Genomic DNA, 20,203 nt, shown 5'->3' with positions numbered 1-20,203 from the left:
ATATTAGAAGTATGGGTAGCTTAGGTAAGATTAAACTTAAACTCACACTCTATTTAAATTTGTGACAACAAATTAGATTATCAATACTATTTAAACGAATTATATGAAATTGAATATCCGCAAATAAAATTAGTATTACCAATCCTTAAAAAAAGAAAAATTTGAAGTGAGAGTAAAGAAATCATTTATTTTAATTGTTTTTTTTTTTTTCTTATGATTGCACTTTGTCACTCATTTTTTGTATTTTGTTTGAGTGTGCTTGTTTGGCCAGTCTAATATTTATTGACTAAGATTGGCTTATTAGATAATTGTATCATAACATAGTTGCATTTAAGGTTCTATTCCCTTAGACCGTAAAATAAATAAAAATAATAATAAAAAACAATATATTATCTATTATGATATCATAATTTTCTCTTCCAAATATTCATTTTAATTGTTCTATAAGCATTATTATACGGATTTTTTATTTTTATAAATTAAATAAATATAATAATTATCAAAATAAATACCTCTCTTTTATCTTGTTTATACTGTAAACGAGATAATTTTGCATGTATCTTATTTATAATGTAAACAAAATAAGACAGATGTATACAATACGTGTTTATCTCGCATGCAAAATTATCTTGTTTACAGTATAAACGAGATAAGAGAGATATTTATTTTGATAAATATTTTTTAAATTATTTATTTTAATAATTATTACATTTATTTAATTTTTAAAAATAAAAAATCCATTATTATACAAGTCAATGGTCAATGAGCGTGATATTATCCATCAACTCTAAATAAAAAGTATTATTATTATTATTATAACCATTTTCATCTTTTTTTTTCATTGTACATGATATAAAAATAATATATATATATATATATATATATATATATATTTCATTTTAATATATCTATATTATAATTACTATAGCGACTTTAGTATTTTAAAAATAATATTAAAAAGGTATTATTAAAATAAAAAATATAATTATTTTAATTTTTAAAATACTTGCATAATCATTATAACTATTATAAACATATGTATACTAAAATTCACTTTATATATATAAAGATAAAGATAATAAATACAAAATAATTTTATAAAAGTATTTCTGTTACAAAAATACGTGTTAAACAGATAAATATAAGAATTTAAATTTATTGTGACTAATTCATTCGTTGATTAATTTTTTATATTGATTATTTCAGTTTAAAATTAAAAAAAAAAAGCAATTTTAATTAGGATTGGAATGAGTTTATAGTCATATTTTATAGTCATTAGTTCCTAAATTGACTCGATTATATATATTATTAAAAATAAAGATTAAATTCATATAAGATAAGATATACGTATTAATTTAATATATATATAAAATATAATTTTACATATATATTAATATTTTTAATTATTTAAAATTTTATAGTCATATTTTATATATAATTTTATTTAATATATTATTTATCTATCAATTTTAAATTTTTTTTATTTATGTTTTACATTAAAATTATATATAAAATATGACTATAAAATTTTAAATAATTAAAAATATTAATAAATATGAAAAATTATTTATTAAATTATAAATATGTATATTTTATCTTATATAAATTTAATTTATATTTTTAATATTATATATATAATCGAGCCAATTTATAAACTAATGAAATGAGCTTATCTAATCTTAAATTTGGTTCATTTAATTTATAAATTTAATTTCAGATTTAAACTCAAATTTAGTTCACTATTTCATAAATTTAGCTTAACTATTAACGACCAATTTTAAAGTGGTGCATAAATGGGCTCGACTCACTCGTGCTAATCATACGGCTGCTGGTAATAACGTAGTTAAAGTTGAAGGATGAAAAGGTGGATAGAGAAAGAATAACCGAATAAGTGAATAATGAAAAAGTAGTAATATGCTCAATTGGTCTCATCCGTTTATTAAATGCTCTTTTGTTTATTATTATTTATTTATATTATAAATTATAAATATTTAATTTTCACAGTTGAATAATTCGAAGAGACCTGAGAAAATCACTTAGCAGGGTTTTGGTGTCTCACTCAAAACACTAACACACGCCGCACCCTCTCTGCTACCTTCCTCCACTCACCACTCGCCGTCGCCGACGAAGGCACCAGGTCCACCCTCCGTCGCTAATAGCTCACACCACAGCCTCAAAGCAAACAGCAATTCCAGCAAGTGCACACCAGGTTCTTTTTCTTTTAATCTGAATTTATTTTTATTGTTATTGTTTTTTGCCATTGGTGATTGCTAATTTATTGATTTGGTGATTGGAGTTGTTGAAATATCGATTGCTTGCTTATTGAATGATGGCACCAGTGAATGTAACACAATGCGGAGCAAATATTTATTGGCCGTGTTTTGAATTGAACTATTATATGAACGTTGTTGAATATAATGCAAGTATGTGTTGTTGCTGCTGTATGGTTTATTTGTACCTTTTGTTTTTCGAAAAAAAAAAAACTAACTGTAAATATGTGGTGGTGTTCTTGCTGCTGTATAACGGTTGTTGATATGGTGTTTTCAGGCTTCAGACCAGGGCAGTTACGTGTTGTGGTCTCTCTGCTGCAGCCGCGGGCGGTAGCTCTCTCCCTCTTTGCCAGCCGCTGGCACGTCACTTCATTGACTAGTCAGCTTCTCACTCTATAGCTGCTATATTGTAAATATCTGATCTTGAGGAATGAAAATATAATCATGATCACTTCTTGTGGTTTTCTTATTTTCTTTTTTCAATTTCCTGTTCACAGCTTTCTAACTTGATCAAGGACATGGTGGGTGTTAAGGATATTGGGGTGTCTGAATTCCTTCAGGTTTGATTTTACTGCCGCTTTTTGGTTAAGCATCATCATATAACAATGCTCTTTTGTTTTCTGCATTTTGTTTGCTGTAGTAACATAGAAGCTACATAATCAGTTTTAGCTTATTTGAGAAACTTTGATAACATCATGTTGCGATATATTTTAACATGATTTTTAGTTTCAAACTGAAGATTTCCATTTCCATTGGATCAAACAATAGATCAAACATGAGCTTGTTTTAATTTTCAGTTTGAATATTGTCTCTGATTGACCAATTAATTACGCTTATTTAATTTGGCATATGTGATGCTATTGGTGTTAATGTGGTTTGTGTCTTGGTGGTTTTGGTTTCAGGGTACCTGTAGGCAATCTTTGTTTTTGGTGAAGAAGTCTCAGAATCAAAGGAGTCATTTGCTTTGGGGTACACTTGGGAATAGGAGGCGGGCTCAAGGTTCAACTTGGAGAGCTTCTTCTTTAAGGTGCCAAGCACAGGAAAACCCTAGAGCTGTGGTTTCAGGGGCTGTGACAAGTTCAGTAGAGGAGCAACCTAGCTTGGTTGAGAAGCCTGCCTCTGAAGTCTTTCATTTGTATCGTGTCCCATTTATTCAAGAAAATGCAGCTGCTGAACTTCTCAGGGATGCTCAAACAAAAATCTCTAATCAGATTGTGGATCTGCAGACAGAGCAATGTTATAATATTGGCCTTGTTTCACAACTTTCAAGCATGAAGCTTTCAGTCCTTAAATGGCTTCTCCAAGAAACTTTTGAGCCTGAGAATCTGGGCACTGATAGCTTTCTCGACAAAAGGGGGAAGGAGGGCTTGACTGTTATAATAGAGGTTGGCCCGAGGTTGTCGTTTACGACAGCATGGTCTTCAAATGCAGTGGCCATTTGCCAAGCATGTGGTTTGACTGAAGTTACCCGTTTGGAACGATCAAGGAGGTACTTGTTGTACACTACAAGTGAATTGCAGGATCACCAAATCAGTGAATTCGCATCTATGGTACATGACAGGATGACTGAATGTGTTTATACTCAGAAGTTAACATCCTTCGAGACCAATGTTGTTCCAGAGGAGATTCGTTATATTCCTGTTATGGAGAAGGGTAGAAAGGCACTAGAAGAGATTAATCAAAAGATGGGTTTAGCCTTTGATGAGCAGGATCTAGAATACTATACTAAACTTTTCAAAGAAGACATAAAGCGGAACCCAACAAATGTGGAGTTATTTGACATTGCACAGTCCAACAGCGAGCATAGCAGGCACTGGTTTTTCACTGGAAAGATTTTCATTGATGGACAGCTCATGAATAGGACTCTTATGCAAATTGTGAAAAGTACTTTACAGGCAAATCCAAATAATTCTGTTATTGGCTTCAAGGATAACTCTAGTGCTATCAGGGGTTTTCCAGTAAAGCAGCTACGACCTGTTGAACCTGGTTCATCATGCCCATTAAGCTTGATATCACGTGATTTAGATATCTTGTTTACAGCTGAAACACATAATTTCCCATGTGCAGTGGCACCTTATCCTGGTGCAGAAACAGGTGCAGGAGGTCGCATTAGAGATACACATGCAACAGGTAGGGGGTCTTTTGTCCAAGCAGCTACAGCTGGTTATTGTGTTGGGAATCTTAACACACCTGGGTTTTATGCTCCGTGGGAAGATCCATCTTTTACATATCCTTCAAATTTGGCATCACCTCTCCAGATCCTTATTGATGCTAGTAATGGTGCATCAGACTATGGGAACAAATTTGGGGAGCCCTTGATCCAGGGCTTCTGTAGAACTTTTGGAATGAGACTTCCTAGTGGAGATAGGCGGGAATGGTTAAAGCCGATCATGTTTAGTGCAGGAATTGGGCAGATTGACCACCATCATATATCAAAGGGAGATCCTGAAATTGGAATGTTGGTTGTGAAGATTGGAGGTCCTGCTTATCGTATTGGAATGGGAGGTGGGGCAGCCTCAAGTATGGTCAGTGGGCAAAATGATGCAGAGCTTGATTTCAATGCTGTACAACGTGGGGATGCTGAGATGTCACAGAAGCTATATCGTCTTGTCCGTGCCTGTATTGAGATGGGGGATAAAAATCCAATTATCAGCATTCACGATCAAGGAGCTGGTGGTAACTGCAATGTTGTAAAGGAAATTATATATCCAAAGGGTGCTGAGATAGATGTTCGAGCCATTGTGGTCGGTGATCATACAATGTCTGTTCTGGAAATCTGGGGTGCAGAGTATCAGGAGCAAGATGCAATCTTGGTGAAGCCTGAAAGTCGTGAGCTCTTACAATCTATCTGTAAAAGGGAAAAGGTTTCAATGGCTGTGATTGGTACTATTAGTGGCGATGGACGTGTTGTATTAGTGGATAGCTTAGCAACTCAGAAGTGTCTATCAGAAGGACTTCCTCCACCTCCCCCTGCTGTGGATCTTGAACTGGAGAAAGTCCTTGGTGACATGCCAAAGAAATCTTTTGAATTTCATCGGGTTGTTCATGAGCGGGAACCACTTGATATTGCCCCTGGGACCACTGTAATAGATTCTTTGAAGAGGGTATTGAGTTTGCCATCTGTCTGTTCAAAGCGCTTCTTAACAACAAAAGTTGATAGGTGTGTCACTGGTCTTGTGGCCCAGCAGCAAACAGTTGGCCCTTTGCAGATTACCCTTGCCGATGTTGCTGTTACAGCTCAAACTTTTACTGGTGTAACTGGAGGTGCATGTGCCATTGGGGAACAGCCAATCAAAGGGTTGTTAAACCCCAAAGCAATGGCAAGATTAGCTGTTGGAGAAGCACTGACAAATCTTGTATGGGCAAAGGTCACTTCCCTTTCTGATGTTAAGGCAAGTGGTAATTGGATGTATGCTGCTAAGCTTGATGGAGAAGGAGCTGACATGTATGATGCTGCCATATCTTTGTCTGAAGCAATGATTGAACTTGGTATCGCTATTGATGGAGGGAAAGATAGCCTTTCTATGGCAGCTCATGCTGGAGAAGTTGTCAAGGCTCCTGGAAATCTTGTAATTAGTGTTTATGTTACTTGTCCTGACATTACAAAAACAGTGACACCAGATTTGAAACTTGAAGACGATGGTGTTTTGCTTCACATTGATTTATCAAAAGGAAAGCGGCGATTAGGCGGATCTGCTCTTGCACAGGCATTTGATCAAGTTGGGGATGAGTGTCCCGATCTTGATGATGTTCCGTACCTTAAAAAGGTCTTTGAAGGTGTGCAAGACCTTATTACTGATGAGCTGATCTCTGCTGGTCATGACATCAGTGATGGTGGGCTGCTAGTTTGTGCCTTAGAGATGGCATTTGCTGGTAATCGTGGATTTACTTTGGACTTGACTTCACGAGGTAAGAGCCTTTTCCAAACACTTTATGCGGAAGAGCTTGGGTTGGTTATTGAGGTAAGCAAGAAAAATTTGTCCATAGTAATGAACAGATTGAATGGAGTGGGGGTTTCGGCTGAGATCATAGGTCAAGTTACTATTGCTCCATCCATAGAAGTCAAGGTTGATGGGGTAAGTTGTTTGAAAGAAGAAACTACCCTCCTTCGGGATATGTGGGAAGAAACCAGCTTCCAGCTAGAGAAATTCCAAAGGCTGGCAGCCTGTGTAGAAATGGAGAAAGAAGGGCTGAAACATCGATATGAGCCCTCATGGAAGCTGTCCTTTACGCCTTCCTTCACTGATGATAAGTATTTGTCTGCAACTGTTAAACCTAAAGTAGCGGTGATTAGAGAAGAAGGGAGCAACGGAGACAGAGAAATGGCTGCAGCATTCCATGCTGCTGGTTTTGAACCATGGGATGTTACCATGTCTGACCTTCTTAATGGGGCCAGCTCTTTGCAAGAGTTCCGTGGGATTGTGTTTGTTGGTGGATTTAGCTACGCAGACGTACTTGATTCTGCAAAAGGCTGGGCTGCTTCCATTAGATTCAATGAGTCCGTTTTGAAACAATTCCAGGAGTTTTACAACCGTCCCGACACTTTCAGTCTTGGTGTATGCAATGGTTGTCAGCTAATGGCATTGTTGGGATGGGTACCAGGCCCGCAGGTTGGGGGCGTTCTTGGTAACGGCGGCGACCTATCACAGCCAAGGTTCATTCACAATGAATCAGGACGGTTTGAATGCCGCTTTACAAGCGTGACAATAAAGGATTCGCCGGCTATAATGTTCAAAGGTATGGAAGGTAGTACATTGGGGGTATGGGCTGCTCATGGTGAGGGAAGGGCTTATTTCCCGGATAAAGGCATGTTGGATCGCACAGTTCATTCAGATTTAGCTCCTATAAGATATTGTGATGATGATGGCAATCCAACAGAGACATATCCTTTCAATGTGAATGGCTCTCCTTTGGGGGTAGCTGCTATTTGTTCTCCAGACGGGAGGCATCTTGCTATGATGCCTCATCCAGAGCGTTGCTTCTTAATGTGGCAGTTTCCATGGTATCCGAAGCATTGGGATGTGGACAAGAAGGGTCCTAGCCCGTGGTTGCGCATGTTCCAGAATGCAAGAGACTGGTGTTCCTGAGATGAATATATTTATGGATTTCAGGTTTTCAATGTCACTTTTATGATTTGATTTTACTATTCTTTCAGGTTTTATTTCTATGATTTTATTTCCAGAGAATCCGCTAACACTTTCAATCTGCCTCAGCTATTATGGAATGTGTTATATTCGATGGTGTTAATCAATTCTTTGAAATTGATTATCACCATGGAAATTCTCTCATGACATTTATAGACTAATTTTGTGGTTAAGGTTGTTGAGATAGATTTTTCATCATTCAGGGTGATGATGTGGTGATAATTAACCAAGTCCTTTCACATTCATTTTATTTGAGTTGGATTTATTTGTTCATAGCATTGCCTTGGTTTGTTTTTGCATCCTACTTTGTTACACAGCTGCTGAAAATATATCTTTCTTTCTTTCAGCTGCAGAACAAGTCATGGAAAAAAGATGAAAAATCAAGAAGACCATGGACATTAGAAGAAGACAAATTCAAATGGTATTAGGGAACTTACCTGGATAGTATATAGTGGTTATAATAATGTCGTACTATCCATTCAATTCTTAGGAGTTTCTCTTTATTACTTTTATAGCTATGACACATCTTAAGGTGCCTTTGTTCCTAGTGTTGAGTGTAATACAACCTAGTAAATGCCCCCATCGTCAAACAGGTGTTACGGAGGGGAAAACATACCGTTCTATGTGGTCCCTTTTTTTTTGGGGTTTTTTTATAAATAATAAAGCATGTTCATAAGAGGAACTTTCTCATTAAAATTTTGTACTCAGCTTTGATATAAGATGAATTTTGATGCTTTTATATTAGAGTAAATAATAATTTTTAACCACGAAAGATTCAAGTATCGACAAATTTAGTTATGAAAAACCAAAACTAACAATGTACTCATAAAAGATAGATTTCATAAAAGATAGATTTCAATTGACAAAATTAATCAAAATCTAAAAAATTATTTAGAATTTTCAAATTACTCTTTTGCTAAATTTAATTTTACAACTTCTCTTCCTCTTCCTCTCTTACCACCACAAACAACTTTAACTTGACAAGCTCAGTTTCATCATTCTCCATCAACTCACCCACCATCCTGAGCTTCGATCTTTTTTTTTGGGTGTGTGAAACTCTGAAAGTTTTCCATGTTGCAAGGTTGGATCTTCATTGCTTCATGATCAAGGGTGGTTGTTGTGGCTATTGGTTCCACGGTTTTGTGAACTTTGTGCTAGTATTGGAGTGCATGTAGGATTTTATTTGAATTCTAGTTCGTTGAAGGATTTGGGAAAGAAAATAGTGAGTTCGGATTGTGGTTTTGCGATTAGAAGTAGGGGTAGGTGGGGCAAGTGTGGCTGAATTCTCTCTATGAAACCTTTATTTTCAGAAGCCTTGTGGTTTTCAAAAAGTAAATGTGGTGGTAGAAGAGGAAGAGGAAGAGAAAAAGAGGTTGTGAAATTAAAAGGTAAAATACTTAAATAAACTAAATGAATGCAAATATTACTAATATCACCCAAAGTAAAAAATGGTACATGTATCTTTTAAAGGTGTTTTTTATATAAATCGAATTAGGATAATTAGATTTACAAATTTTAATAGTAAATCGAATTAGATTAAATAGATTTATTAGGTGAACTTTACCTACACATAAATCAAAATAGGTAATATCGATTTATAAATAGATTTAGAATTAATGCACTAGTACTCAACTTTTTTTAACATATACTGAATTATTTATATATTAAATATTTGGAATTTGAATTATTTGAACATATACTCAATTATCTATATAGATTTGAGATAGTAAAATTCAAATGAATCTATTTACGTAGAAGTAAACATCACCATCCAGCAGTCTCTATAATAAAAATAATAATAATTCTATCTGATAAATATAAATTTTGTTATGAGATGGATAAGGATTCTTTTTAACTGGTTGTACTCTTTACTATTAGTTTTTGGATATTAATTTCAATTTTATATTTAAATATTTATTTTTGTCCATGATTTAATGATGATAATTTAAGTAGAATAAAAATGTTAAATTATAAAATTTAATATTTAAATAATTAAAACAAAACCATAATAATATAATATTCAATGTAATTTCACTGTAAGCACGTATTCAATTATTTTATAAATATTTATTATTATTTTTTAAAAAATATTATAGAAAATAATTTTTTGTGATCCTAAATACGTATTATTATTATTATTACAAATCACTCTAATAAATTAATGGCATGTAAATCGAAATAGGACAGCTAGATTTATATAAAGACTTTCGTCCTATATAAATGGAATTAGTCTGGTTAGATTTAGCATTGGGTAAATCGAAACCACCTAATTCGAATTACTATGGACACAAAATTATTGGCTAATTCAAACCAGTCCTGTTCGAATTACTATGGACAGTTTCAAAACCGTGTGGTTTACTAACTATGCCCAACTTGGTTCGATTTACATGCGGGAGTGTAAATCTAAATTGCCTAATTTAATTTAGTTGAAATTAAAACTTCTCCTAATAAATCTATGTAGCCTAATTCGAATTGCTACTAGAATTTGTAATTCGAATTAGTCTAATTCAATTTACATAAAAAATCTCTTTGGAATATATACATATCAAATTTTGATTTGGATGATATAGATAATATTTGGCTGCATTTGATTTATTCAAGTACTTTATCCGAAATTAAATTTGGTAAGAAAAGGTAATTTAAAAATTTTGAATAACTTTTTAGATTTTAGTTAGTTTTGTGAACTGAAATCTATCTTTTATGAATACAGCATTAGTTTTTCTTTTTTCTATGGACAAATTTATTAATATTTGAATCTTTTATGGTTAGAAATAATTATTTACGCTTTATATAATAACACGTGAATTGAACTGTTACTAAGTCACTTTTTTTTTTAAAATGCGAACGAGTGGATGGATGATGGATCATAGGTCGGACAATGTATTTTTGTATTTGTTAAGAGCACAACCACCTACACTAACTTAATTTGCTCAAGATTTAAAGCCATCGCCTAATCTATATATTATGCACATACCATTCATTAACCATTATCCCATGATGAATGGTATGTTGATCGTTGATCCCATCGACCATTCTAAGTTGTTATGATCGGTTATTAGATGTTATATATTCTTGCAATATTCTATGCTCGTCATAATTAGAGTCATGTCCATATGCATTTTGTCCTAAACTGAATGCTGCTCATTGAGAACATAATTTTCTCGTATGGAAAGAGATAATAATCTTCATAATCTATCAAAAAAAAAGAAATCATAATCATGTCCATTTTATGCCTGTATTATTTTTGTACAATATGTTCTATTTACATAGTGTGATAAACAATATGCTCTTCTATTACATAGTAGGATAAAGCTTTATTGTGTACTCTTCTCTTTACCTCCATTGATGATGATATATATACATGAGAAGTGTAGGTGGGTACAAACTTAACAGTGACTATAAACATATCCATATATTGGCAATTAAAGAGTAACACTCGTTCACCCACCCAAAAATAATTTGTTTGCATGAAAATAGTTGATTTTAGACAAGGAACCCCATGGTGGCATCATGGCAGTTAAATCCCTGGAGCTAACTGAAGGTTAAGATTCCAGAGACCACAACATCTTCCAAACTGCATTTGCATTAGATTCAAAATTTGATGTATTGGTCATGGCCAAAAAATCATAGAAATTAAACATGTAATCCAAGACAAACATGGAGACAAGAAAATAGACCAATATATTAGTCCAATCTAATGGGAAGCAAGTGATGATACAAAAACTACACCAATCGACTGGTCCAAGGGAAGGAAAATATAAGTTGAAAACCAGAATACCATGGAACAAGGTTTACCATAATTTATTCCTCCTAGGCGCACCAACCCCATCATCTACGGTTCAGAAAAGCTTGTCATGCCACCACCTAGTTCACTGGTTAAATTGGTGCACCCTCAGTTGCCACTTCAATTTGGATGTGTTACCTATAAAGGTAGATATGGGGTATGGACACAACCATCCCCATGCCTTTGTATGATAATATTAAAAGACCATGGGAATCCAAACTTACACCTAATCCTGCACATACTACCCCACTACATGCTCTCTAGAAGACCACCAACCCCGTAACAGGAAGCTCCCCCGTCAGAAGAAAAAGACAAGACAAGAGGAACATATCAAGCCAAGTTTATCATAATACACAATAGGCCTGATTGCAAATTTGTCACAAAATTCTACATGGCAAATCAGCAATATAACAAGTAAAACATAAGAAGAGGCCAAGACTTCCAAGGCAGATGAACCTGATACTTCCACAGCAGAAATTGCTCTGAAATAATTAGAAGCATAAGGTTGTCCCCATGTGATTTGGTGCCATTTTTTACTTCGAAGACAATCTCCTTCAGGAATCTGGATTATAATCAACTCAGCACTGACTCCGAGTTCACATGGCCGCCATTACCGCCACCATTACTGTTGAATCCAACTACGGGCATAGAGCGCTGAGCAAAATCAAGCAATAGCTTTTTCTGGCGATCATCAGTGTGGGGTAGACTGGCCCGTAAGAGCTCAACTGGCATTTCCCTACTAATAGCTCTGGCAGCATCTGAGCCAATACCACCCATATTTGGTATACCTTGAACAAGCAATGATTGCATGACACTGTCATATTTGGTCACACAATACTTGGTCAGAAGGCCAAAGAATTCATCAAATGAAGCCTGCCAAAGGGAACGATTTGCAATATTATAATGGCTAGCAGCATGAGGATCAGTCAGAAGTTCAGTTGCCTTCTCAAGCACAGACACCAAAACAAGGGAAGCCCCATCTCCAGCAGGGCTTCCAAGTGGACGTAGAGGAGGCTGCTCAGAAGAACAAACAACTGCTGCTAGACAAGCACTTAGTGCACCAAGATCCATTTCACGGATGCACTTTGAAACAACCCTTGCAAGGTTACTTACAGTTTCTGCAGCAACTGGATCTGAGGGAAGACCACCAAATAAGAATCTCAAATGACGAAAGATTGCCATGCACACAATTCGCATTAGCTCACCACCTGGAAAAAGCAGCTGAAGATACTTAGCAAGAAGCTTCCGACCCTTGGGTAGAGAAACTATCCTGAGAAACACAAGGTCATCTTTTGCAGCAAGCCCAACTGTATGTCCAGTCTTTCCCAGTGGATCAACTAACTGAAGTGATGCTGCAAGTCCTTCCAGAAGACTCTGCCGCTTCCGTTTTAACTGAATTCCACCATCCTGAAGCTGATTAAACTGTAGGAAACGATCAATATCATCTACATCAAGAAGAAGACAAAGACCATCCTCAATTGTGACCCTTGCTGCAAGCATTGGCTCCTTTTCAAGGGGCTTCTCTGATATATTTTGCTCATTGCCACCAGCTGGAGAGGAATTTGGAGGATCAACTTCTAGAAGAGGACGGGGCCTCCGGATTGATGAGAAAGGAACCCTTCCTAGAGCATCAACCTGAAGAAATGCATGTTGTTCAGTATTAGTAGAGGCTCGCAGAGGGAGTTCCCTTATTTGATTTGGACAAAAGTGATGCCTCAGCTTAGCACCTGCTGATCTTTTCGCAAGACAGGCTTGGTTGTAATAATCATCTACATATGGATCATTACTATGAGTTGCTGCAAGCTGCACTCTCAGAATATTCTCAATTTCCTCAGTTGACATATGCTTAGACCTAAATCGAGGCCATCCGATATTACTCTTCATGTTACTTATATCAAAACCCTGAGGGGGGAACCGAAAGTTCTGTCTACCTCTTTGAGCTGATTTTGGTATTTGATCCCTTAGTTCCATTAGCCCAGCCATCTGATCAAAGGGTAAACCTGAGGAAATACTAGGGTTAAATAAATGGGACTGCAAACCAGGTAAATATCCTGTTGAAGGCTGAGGGGGACGCATCCTCTGCTGCTGTTGCTGTTGCTGCTGCTGCTGCTGCATCTGAGTCACTAAGTGAGGAGGTATTGATCCATTATGAAGAGGTAATTGCTGCTGCAATAAATTGTTCAGAATGTTGGGAGGATCTCCAGAATATAATTCACCTTGGTTGAGCCATTGATTCGGCATTCGATTATTAACAGGAGATCCACTAGGAAACTGATGCAAATTCCCACCAAAATGAGACCCATGGGAAAGGCCAGCCAATGGGATCTGGGAGTTAGGCAAATGAGATTGATTAGGTGACGACATTGGCATCTGAGACCCACCAGCATGAAATGGGATATTCAGATGGCCCATGCTCTGATTTGGGGAATCTTGTTGTTGCATGCCACCAAAGTGAGGATAAGAAGAAAAAGAAGATTTTGGCACCATAATTGGTTCACTAGAAAAATGTTGATGTTGCTGCTGATCAGGATATGAGGATGTTCTATACAACAAGCCCTTAGACTCTTGTAACAGAGCCAATGAATTATGTGGTTGTGATGACCATCTTTTGAGATCTTGACCACCTTCACTGTCATAATCATGCTGATCATACCAATTATAAATATCATCCCTATGTGCCCGTTCAGCAGCAGATGAATCTAGACACAAAGAAACCCAAATTAACATAAATGGATCAACTAAGGAAAGAAGAGTGATACAGTTGACAATATGGTCTTTCAAATACATCTAGCCAACAACATGAATCACATTTCATTAACACAAACCTGTTCTGATTAAATCATGGCATAACCTAATGGGGTGCTTGTAAGGCAGTGTTCATGATAAGATTAATTTTAATTTTATTATAGAAGAACTTTGACTTGAATGGTTATAGCCAATGAAATGAACCTTAACTTCATCAGCACCAAATAAATATGCCCTCCTTTTCTAATTATATCATGTTGAATAATAGAAAGACGTTTGACAAGAGACATTGAAGAATACATTGCTCAGTTAACAGATGGGTCAGGCCATATAGCATTTAGGGCTATTTGTGCAATATATTATAAATATAAGGAGGTTTTGTGGTGGTGGTGGTCAGTATGGAAGGAAGGGATGCAAGAACTTTTAACAAATTACAGGTTAGGAAGGAGCACGTCACTCTTAATATGTATAATAAATCCATAGCTGGTCATTCCTCGTAAATATTAGATAGTTGGTCATTCCCCTATTTGTTTCAAATTATATAATTCGTCAACTCACTTTCTCTTGATCCATGTTCACCAATGAGTCCAGCACTTGACCCACTAACATCCTTGTTCAACTGAAATAAGACAAGAACCTAAGGTCAGTGTCAATCAACATAAAGCTATTTAAAATAAGCCAACAACATATACACTATTGACAGGCAACTACTAATTAGCATTGTAGTGAAGAAACAGACAATTAACATTGTTCTCAAACACCTTCCCTGTGTAACTCTTTCTTCTAAAGAAACCCATTATTTACCACGGAAACAAAACCTTGGCTGCATTCCACATATTCCTCTGATATTGCATTCATCAAACGTGACAGTGGAGGAGTGAAATTGTAGAATAATAATACTCATGCTATTGTTTAAACGTTACATACCCTTGTTCCCATAGAACTTGCTCTCTCAAAAACTTTCTTACTGAAACTAAAGCAAAACATCATCCTCCTTAGTTCATATTCCACAATTACCAGTCACTATTGTTCCTTGTGGAGAGGAGAGATGATTCATACATCATAACATAGCAATGCATTGGGATTTCCTTTTCTTCCTCCCTTTATGTTACTTACTAAATTGGCCAATCCAAATAGGTTGATATAAATGTTAAGTGCCAATGTTTTGGCCAACTAATCTAAAAAAATGTCCTGCATCAAGAATAAACATGAAGCACAAATGCTGAATAATCTAACCTTTGAAAATGTTGTTGTGAGATCATCAACCTCTGAAGTAGATCTTAAATCGTCACCCTGCAATGCAAAAATGAGAGTTAATTACAGAAAGAATAAACCTCCAAGCAATATCTTTTTCAACCATTCAGGTGTGCTTAAGTAACTGTTCAGTCAGAAAAAGAACAGCCATTAATGAACTTGTTATTTCCTAATATTTATGAAATCGAAGAAAAATTGTCCAGAAAGATTTTGACCATGATTGCGCCCGCCCGGCCGCCGGGGGGGGGGGGGGGGGTGTATATACATTTCTTCTACCAACATTGAGCAACAAGAACTGACCAAAAAGGAGATAAAATCGTGCAAGGAAAGTGAGATAGGACAAACAAATCACTTATGCTAAGAAGGAGGGAGATCTCCATTTAAATTCCTTCCTTGGTTTCCAGAACCACCAATGAAACAATGACCAAAAAATTTAGAAGTATGCAAAACAAATGAAACCCTGCTTTATCAAAGACTTATGTACTTTTGTAAGTTGTAATTCCATCCCTTTGGCTTTTTTGTCATCCAGGAGAATTCATTGTATCAGTTTAGCTCCATTAAGTATAGCAAAACAATTGGATTGATATATCAAGTCTAACAACCATTTAAAAGGAGCAAATCAATAATAGATACATCATTAACTTATGAACAAGTACAAGAAGCAGGAATTGCAAAAAGATAAGTATAACACTTACAATGTTAAAAGAAAAAGAAAAAGAAAAAAGAAAAAACATTACAACCAGTTATGCAAAAGGAAAATTGCACATACTGTTTAGTGTCTACTCACAAAATCCAAAAACATTATTTAAGGAACAAATTATGCAAACTAGATCACAGTCATTTTAAGATGAATGGCATCATGTAGAAATAAATATGCAGACACCTAACCTCTTCTCTATTGAAAAAAATCTCCTCCTCTTCATCAAATCCAACGGGAGGCAATTCACCATCTTCATCTTCTAAACCCCCCAACTCCACTTCCTCAACAAAATCTTTTCCAAAAAAGTCATATTGTGATGCATCAAATACTGCATTTTCTGCACGACACAAAAGTATGAGTCAAAAAACTTCTTCCAAATTCTTCAAATCCAGGAAAACAATATATAAAAAATCCAAAAGTAAAAGTAAAGAGATGTTAGTAGATACTTTGAACCAGAAGAAATCCAAAATTCACAGCATATATAGACAGTAGCTTAACATTGCACTACTTGAGCTGTTGAGCAGATATTATATGCATAATATAGACCTTAAGGGCAACTCATCTTATAGCATAAAATTAATAAAGAAAACAAAGTGAATAATTTTTTAGTAAAAAAGAAAAAATTGTGTGTAACAAAATCAAAATTGTTTTCCAGTTGCTATTCAGTTCTAACAAGCTTCCAATGCTTAAGGAAATTTGCAAGACTGACCAGATTATGGTTGTGTTTGTATGTGCGCACAAACCAAACTAGGTTGTCCTTCTACTTCGCATTAACGAAGGCTCAAATGCTAATCCTCAATCCCGACACATACAAAAATATTTTACTTACACTTCAGTGACTTCAAAAACTACTAAGCAAAATATGGCCATAGGGCAAGCCCATAACTATAGAGAGAAAAAAGAGCCTATGGGAAGACAGAATGAATATATGTGCTAAGGCTCTCCAAACCTTATCTCTTCACTCTGAATTGTTACTGTCTTCTATACATTTTCGTTACTAACTTGTAACTTCTAACCACAAAGGACCATTAATCAGCAGAACTATCAACCCGTAAATTCTAACTACAAAGGGCCATTAATCAACAGAACTCTCAACTCTACCACAATCTCCAGGTTCAGCTATACCTTGCAGACCATAACACCCCAAACTAAATGGCTGATAATTGAGCTTCTGTGAACTGAATATATAACACACAATAAACACCTTTAGGGCACAAAACAGACCAATTTCATTAACACGGTAGTAAATCATCCATCAAATTTCCCATACTTCAAATCAAATTAGTGGCTAAAACGGACCAGATCTACAGGAACAAAAGTTGAACAAAATAAACACCAATAAAAGGGGAAATTTGAATCCAAGAAGGTGAAGCGAACCTGAGGAAGCACCCCCTAATTGCCTAAGATCCTCTGTGGTAGGAGCTCCTCCAAGATTACCCCCAGCTCCAAACACATCCATATCCACCATGAAAAGCAGGGTAAATTGCCAAAAAGATCGAAACTTCAACGAGTGGAATTGGGAGAAGACGAAGAAGGGCGAAGACCTGCGCTGAGAATCGAGTACATGAGAACAAAAAATGGCTTCGATTTGGATCAGAGAGAAACGGGAAGAGAGAGAGAGAGAGAGAGAGAGAGGAACCCTACGGAGAAGATATTGATCGAAATTTATCGTAGAATTTTGTTTGGCGTTTGTTTTTGTTTTTCTTTTTTATTTTGGAGTGGGTTATTTCACTTATTTGTTTAATTCCACTCCTATTTGTTGTATTTTAAAGAATTATCTATCAATTTATTATCTAAAAATTTAAATGCTGACACACAACTTTTTAAAAGACATTATTAATAAAATAATTCTAAAATATCTGAAAATATAACAAAAACAATTAATAAATATTATATATTTTATAAGTGATAAAAAAAGGGCAAAAAACGCTAATAAGCCAATGCTAGTTGGAAATTTACGTATATCAGCCAAATTCAAAATCGTTTCAGTAATGAGCCAAACCATATTTTAATATAATTCGAACCAACCTGGTTCAAACTCCTTTTACTAATAAATCGAACCAGAGCAGTTCGAATTACTAAGAAAGAGATCAAAGTAATTCGAACCAGGTTGGTTCGAACTAGCAATGCACGTAATTCGAACCATGCTAGTTCGAATTATGGAGAGAGAAGCTGGCCAAAGATTCGAACCAGGCTGGTTCGAATTACACAAACCATAATTCGAACCAGGTTGGTTTGAATTAGTGAGAGATAGAGCTGTATATATATGGTTGTAAACGTGAGTTGCTCTCATTAGAGGGTGTAAGATAGCTAGTGAGGAGAGTTTTGTTGTTTTGGTTCACCACAGAGGATCCATTAAGAGGAAAGCTCGTTCCGGTGTGAAGTTCACAGATAAGGATCCTCTCTGTATTGTCGTGAGTCCTACGATGAGCTATGATGACCTTGTTAGATCTGTACTGATGAAACTTGGTCTGGAAGGTGCGAAGCGGGTTAAGAAGTTTTTCTATCGCACTCCAATCACGGTCCTTCAGGATACGGTGAAGTATGATTGTTTCACGATTGGTAGTGACGAGGACTTGCAAGTCATGTTTCTTTGTCGGTGGCAGTTTCCGGAGGTGAGGACACCAGAGTTGTTGGCAAAGCTGGTTGATGTTGTATCCAGCTCAGGGGGTTCGAATCGGAATACCACCACTTTAGCCACGGCAGCCGGTTCAAGTTCCAGGCCTGCCGTTGCTTCTTCCTCTGTCCCTGTGTATGAGCCAGCGGTCCAACCTGTCGCCTCCCCGTCTTTTGCTGTTGATCTCAATGGCAGCGTAGGCGATGAGGTAGGATCAAGGGAATTTCTGCTGAACGCTTTACAGGGCGTTGCACCGCTTGGCGTTGGAGACGGATTGTTGGGTGATGCAGAGGAGGATGACGTCGAGCCGGATATGATTGATGATGACAGCGGCGATGATATTGGAGCGAGTGAGCCTGCATTGGCGGTAGGTGGTTCTAGCTCTGGCACACAGTAGTATCCACCATATTTTTCCTCTTTGGACTTGGATGCCATGAGGCAGGAGGGAGTTTCTGGGCACTCTGTTGGATTTGGAGCTAGAGACGCGGAAGGGACTGCTGGTCTGACAGAGTTCCAAGTCGGTCAGCAATTTCAGGATAAAGATGAGGCCTTGTTAAGTGTGAAGACTTACAGCATCCGGCGAGGGGTACAGTACAAGGTAGTGGAGTCTGATTATCGCCAGTATGTGGGCAAGTGTTCTGAGTTTGGGAATGGGTGCCCATGGTTGATTCGACTGAGTCTCCGGTAGCGCAAGGGCATTTGGGAGGTGAAACGGTACAATGGACCTCACACTTGTCTTGCCACCTCCATCTCGAGTGACCACAGGAGTTTGGATTATCATGTGATATCGGCGTTCATTATGCCAATGGTTAGGGCTGATGCATCCGTCAGCATCAAGGTGCTCCTAAATGCCACGGCAGCACACTTTGGGTTTAGGCCGACGTACAGGAGGGTCTGGTTGGCAAAGCAGAAGGCTATTGCCCTCATCTACGGTGACTGGGATGAGTCATACAACGAGCTCCCCAGGTGGGTGTTGGGAGTCCAGTTGACGATGGCTGGTACTGTTGCAGTCCTACGGACGAGCCCTGTTCGAGTTGGTGGACAAGTAGACGAGTCTCAAGCTTATTTTCACAGACTTTTCTGGACGTTTCCACCGTGCATCGAGGCATTCCGTCATTGCAAGCCACTAGTTAGCATTGACGGCACCCATCTATATGGCAAGTATGGGGGAACGTTGCTCATCGCGATTGCACAGGACGGGAACTCCAACATTCTACATATTGCATTCGGACTAGTAGAGGGTGAGAATGCAGAGTCTTGGACATTCTTTCTCTCCCACCTTCGGCAGCACGTGACACCGCAGCCGGGTCTGCTGGTTATATCGGACAGGCATAACGGCATCAAGGCTGCGCTTGAGGCTCCTGACGGAGGTTGGTTACCTCCATCTGCATACCGTGCTTTCTGCATTCGACACGTAGCGGCTAATTTTGCCCTTACCTTCAAGGGCAAGGATGAACGTAGGCTTCTAGTGAATGCCGCATATGCCAAGACCGAGGTTGAGTTTGATTACTGGTTTGATATTCTGTGGTCTGAAGACCCGGCGATGTGTGAGTGGGCGAACCGGATTGATTATTCGTTGTGGACTCAGCATCGTGATGAGAGGCGGAGATTCGGTCACATGACGACCAATATATCCGAGTGTGTAAACTCAATCCTGAAGGGTGTCAGAAGCCTCCCTGTATGCTCCCT

The 20,203-nt window shown here is 37.0% G+C and overlaps 2 protein-coding genes across 4 annotated transcripts; one reads left to right on the top strand and one right to left on the bottom strand.

Annotated features, from left to right (window-relative positions):
- The first annotated feature begins 1,941 nt into the window (after nucleotides 1–1,941).
- LOC112769106 (probable phosphoribosylformylglycinamidine synthase, chloroplastic/mitochondrial) lies at nucleotides 1,942–8,110 on the top strand. 2 transcript variants are annotated; one of them, XM_025813519.3, is made up of 5 exons: nucleotides 1,942–2,209; nucleotides 2,548–2,679; nucleotides 2,768–2,830; nucleotides 3,173–7,381; nucleotides 7,762–8,110. In XM_025813519.3, exons 3-4 carry the CDS (start codon nucleotides 2,789–2,791, stop codon nucleotides 7,355–7,357), a joined length of 4,227 nt encoding a protein of 1,408 aa, XP_025669304.1. In that variant the 5' UTR covers nucleotides 1,942–2,209; nucleotides 2,548–2,679; nucleotides 2,768–2,788; the 3' UTR covers nucleotides 7,358–7,381; nucleotides 7,762–8,110. The 2 variants fall into 2 exon arrangements, with proteins under 2 accessions (XP_025669304.1, XP_025669305.1); XM_025813520.3 differs by having other exon boundaries at nucleotides 1,968–2,209; nucleotides 2,548–2,649.
- Nucleotides 8,111–11,074: 2,964 nt separating this feature from the next.
- Nucleotides 11,075–17,641, bottom strand: LOC112771096 (protein PAT1 homolog). Of its 2 annotated transcripts, XM_025815711.3 has the most exons (6): nucleotides 17,542–17,641; nucleotides 17,275–17,441; nucleotides 16,086–16,234; nucleotides 15,180–15,236; nucleotides 14,502–14,562; nucleotides 11,075–13,897 (listed from the first exon to the last, which is right to left on the bottom strand). In XM_025815711.3, exons 2-6 carry the CDS (start codon nucleotides 17,363–17,365, stop codon nucleotides 11,772–11,774), a joined length of 2,484 nt encoding a protein of 827 aa, XP_025671496.1. In that variant the 5' UTR covers nucleotides 17,366–17,441; nucleotides 17,542–17,641; the 3' UTR covers nucleotides 11,075–11,771. The 2 variants fall into 2 exon arrangements, with proteins under 2 accessions (XP_025671496.1, XP_025671495.1); XM_025815710.3 differs by lacking the exon at nucleotides 17,542–17,641 and having other exon boundaries at nucleotides 17,275–17,535.
- Nucleotides 17,642–20,203: the final 2,562 nt, after the last annotated feature.

This window comes from Arachis hypogaea, chromosome 18 (genome assembly GCF_003086295.3).
Source record: "Arachis hypogaea cultivar Tifrunner chromosome 18, arahy.Tifrunner.gnm2.J5K5, whole genome shotgun sequence".
Taxonomy (NCBI): Eukaryota; Viridiplantae; Streptophyta; class Magnoliopsida; order Fabales; family Fabaceae; genus Arachis; species Arachis hypogaea.
This window is presented reverse-complemented; position numbering and strand designations above follow the sequence as displayed.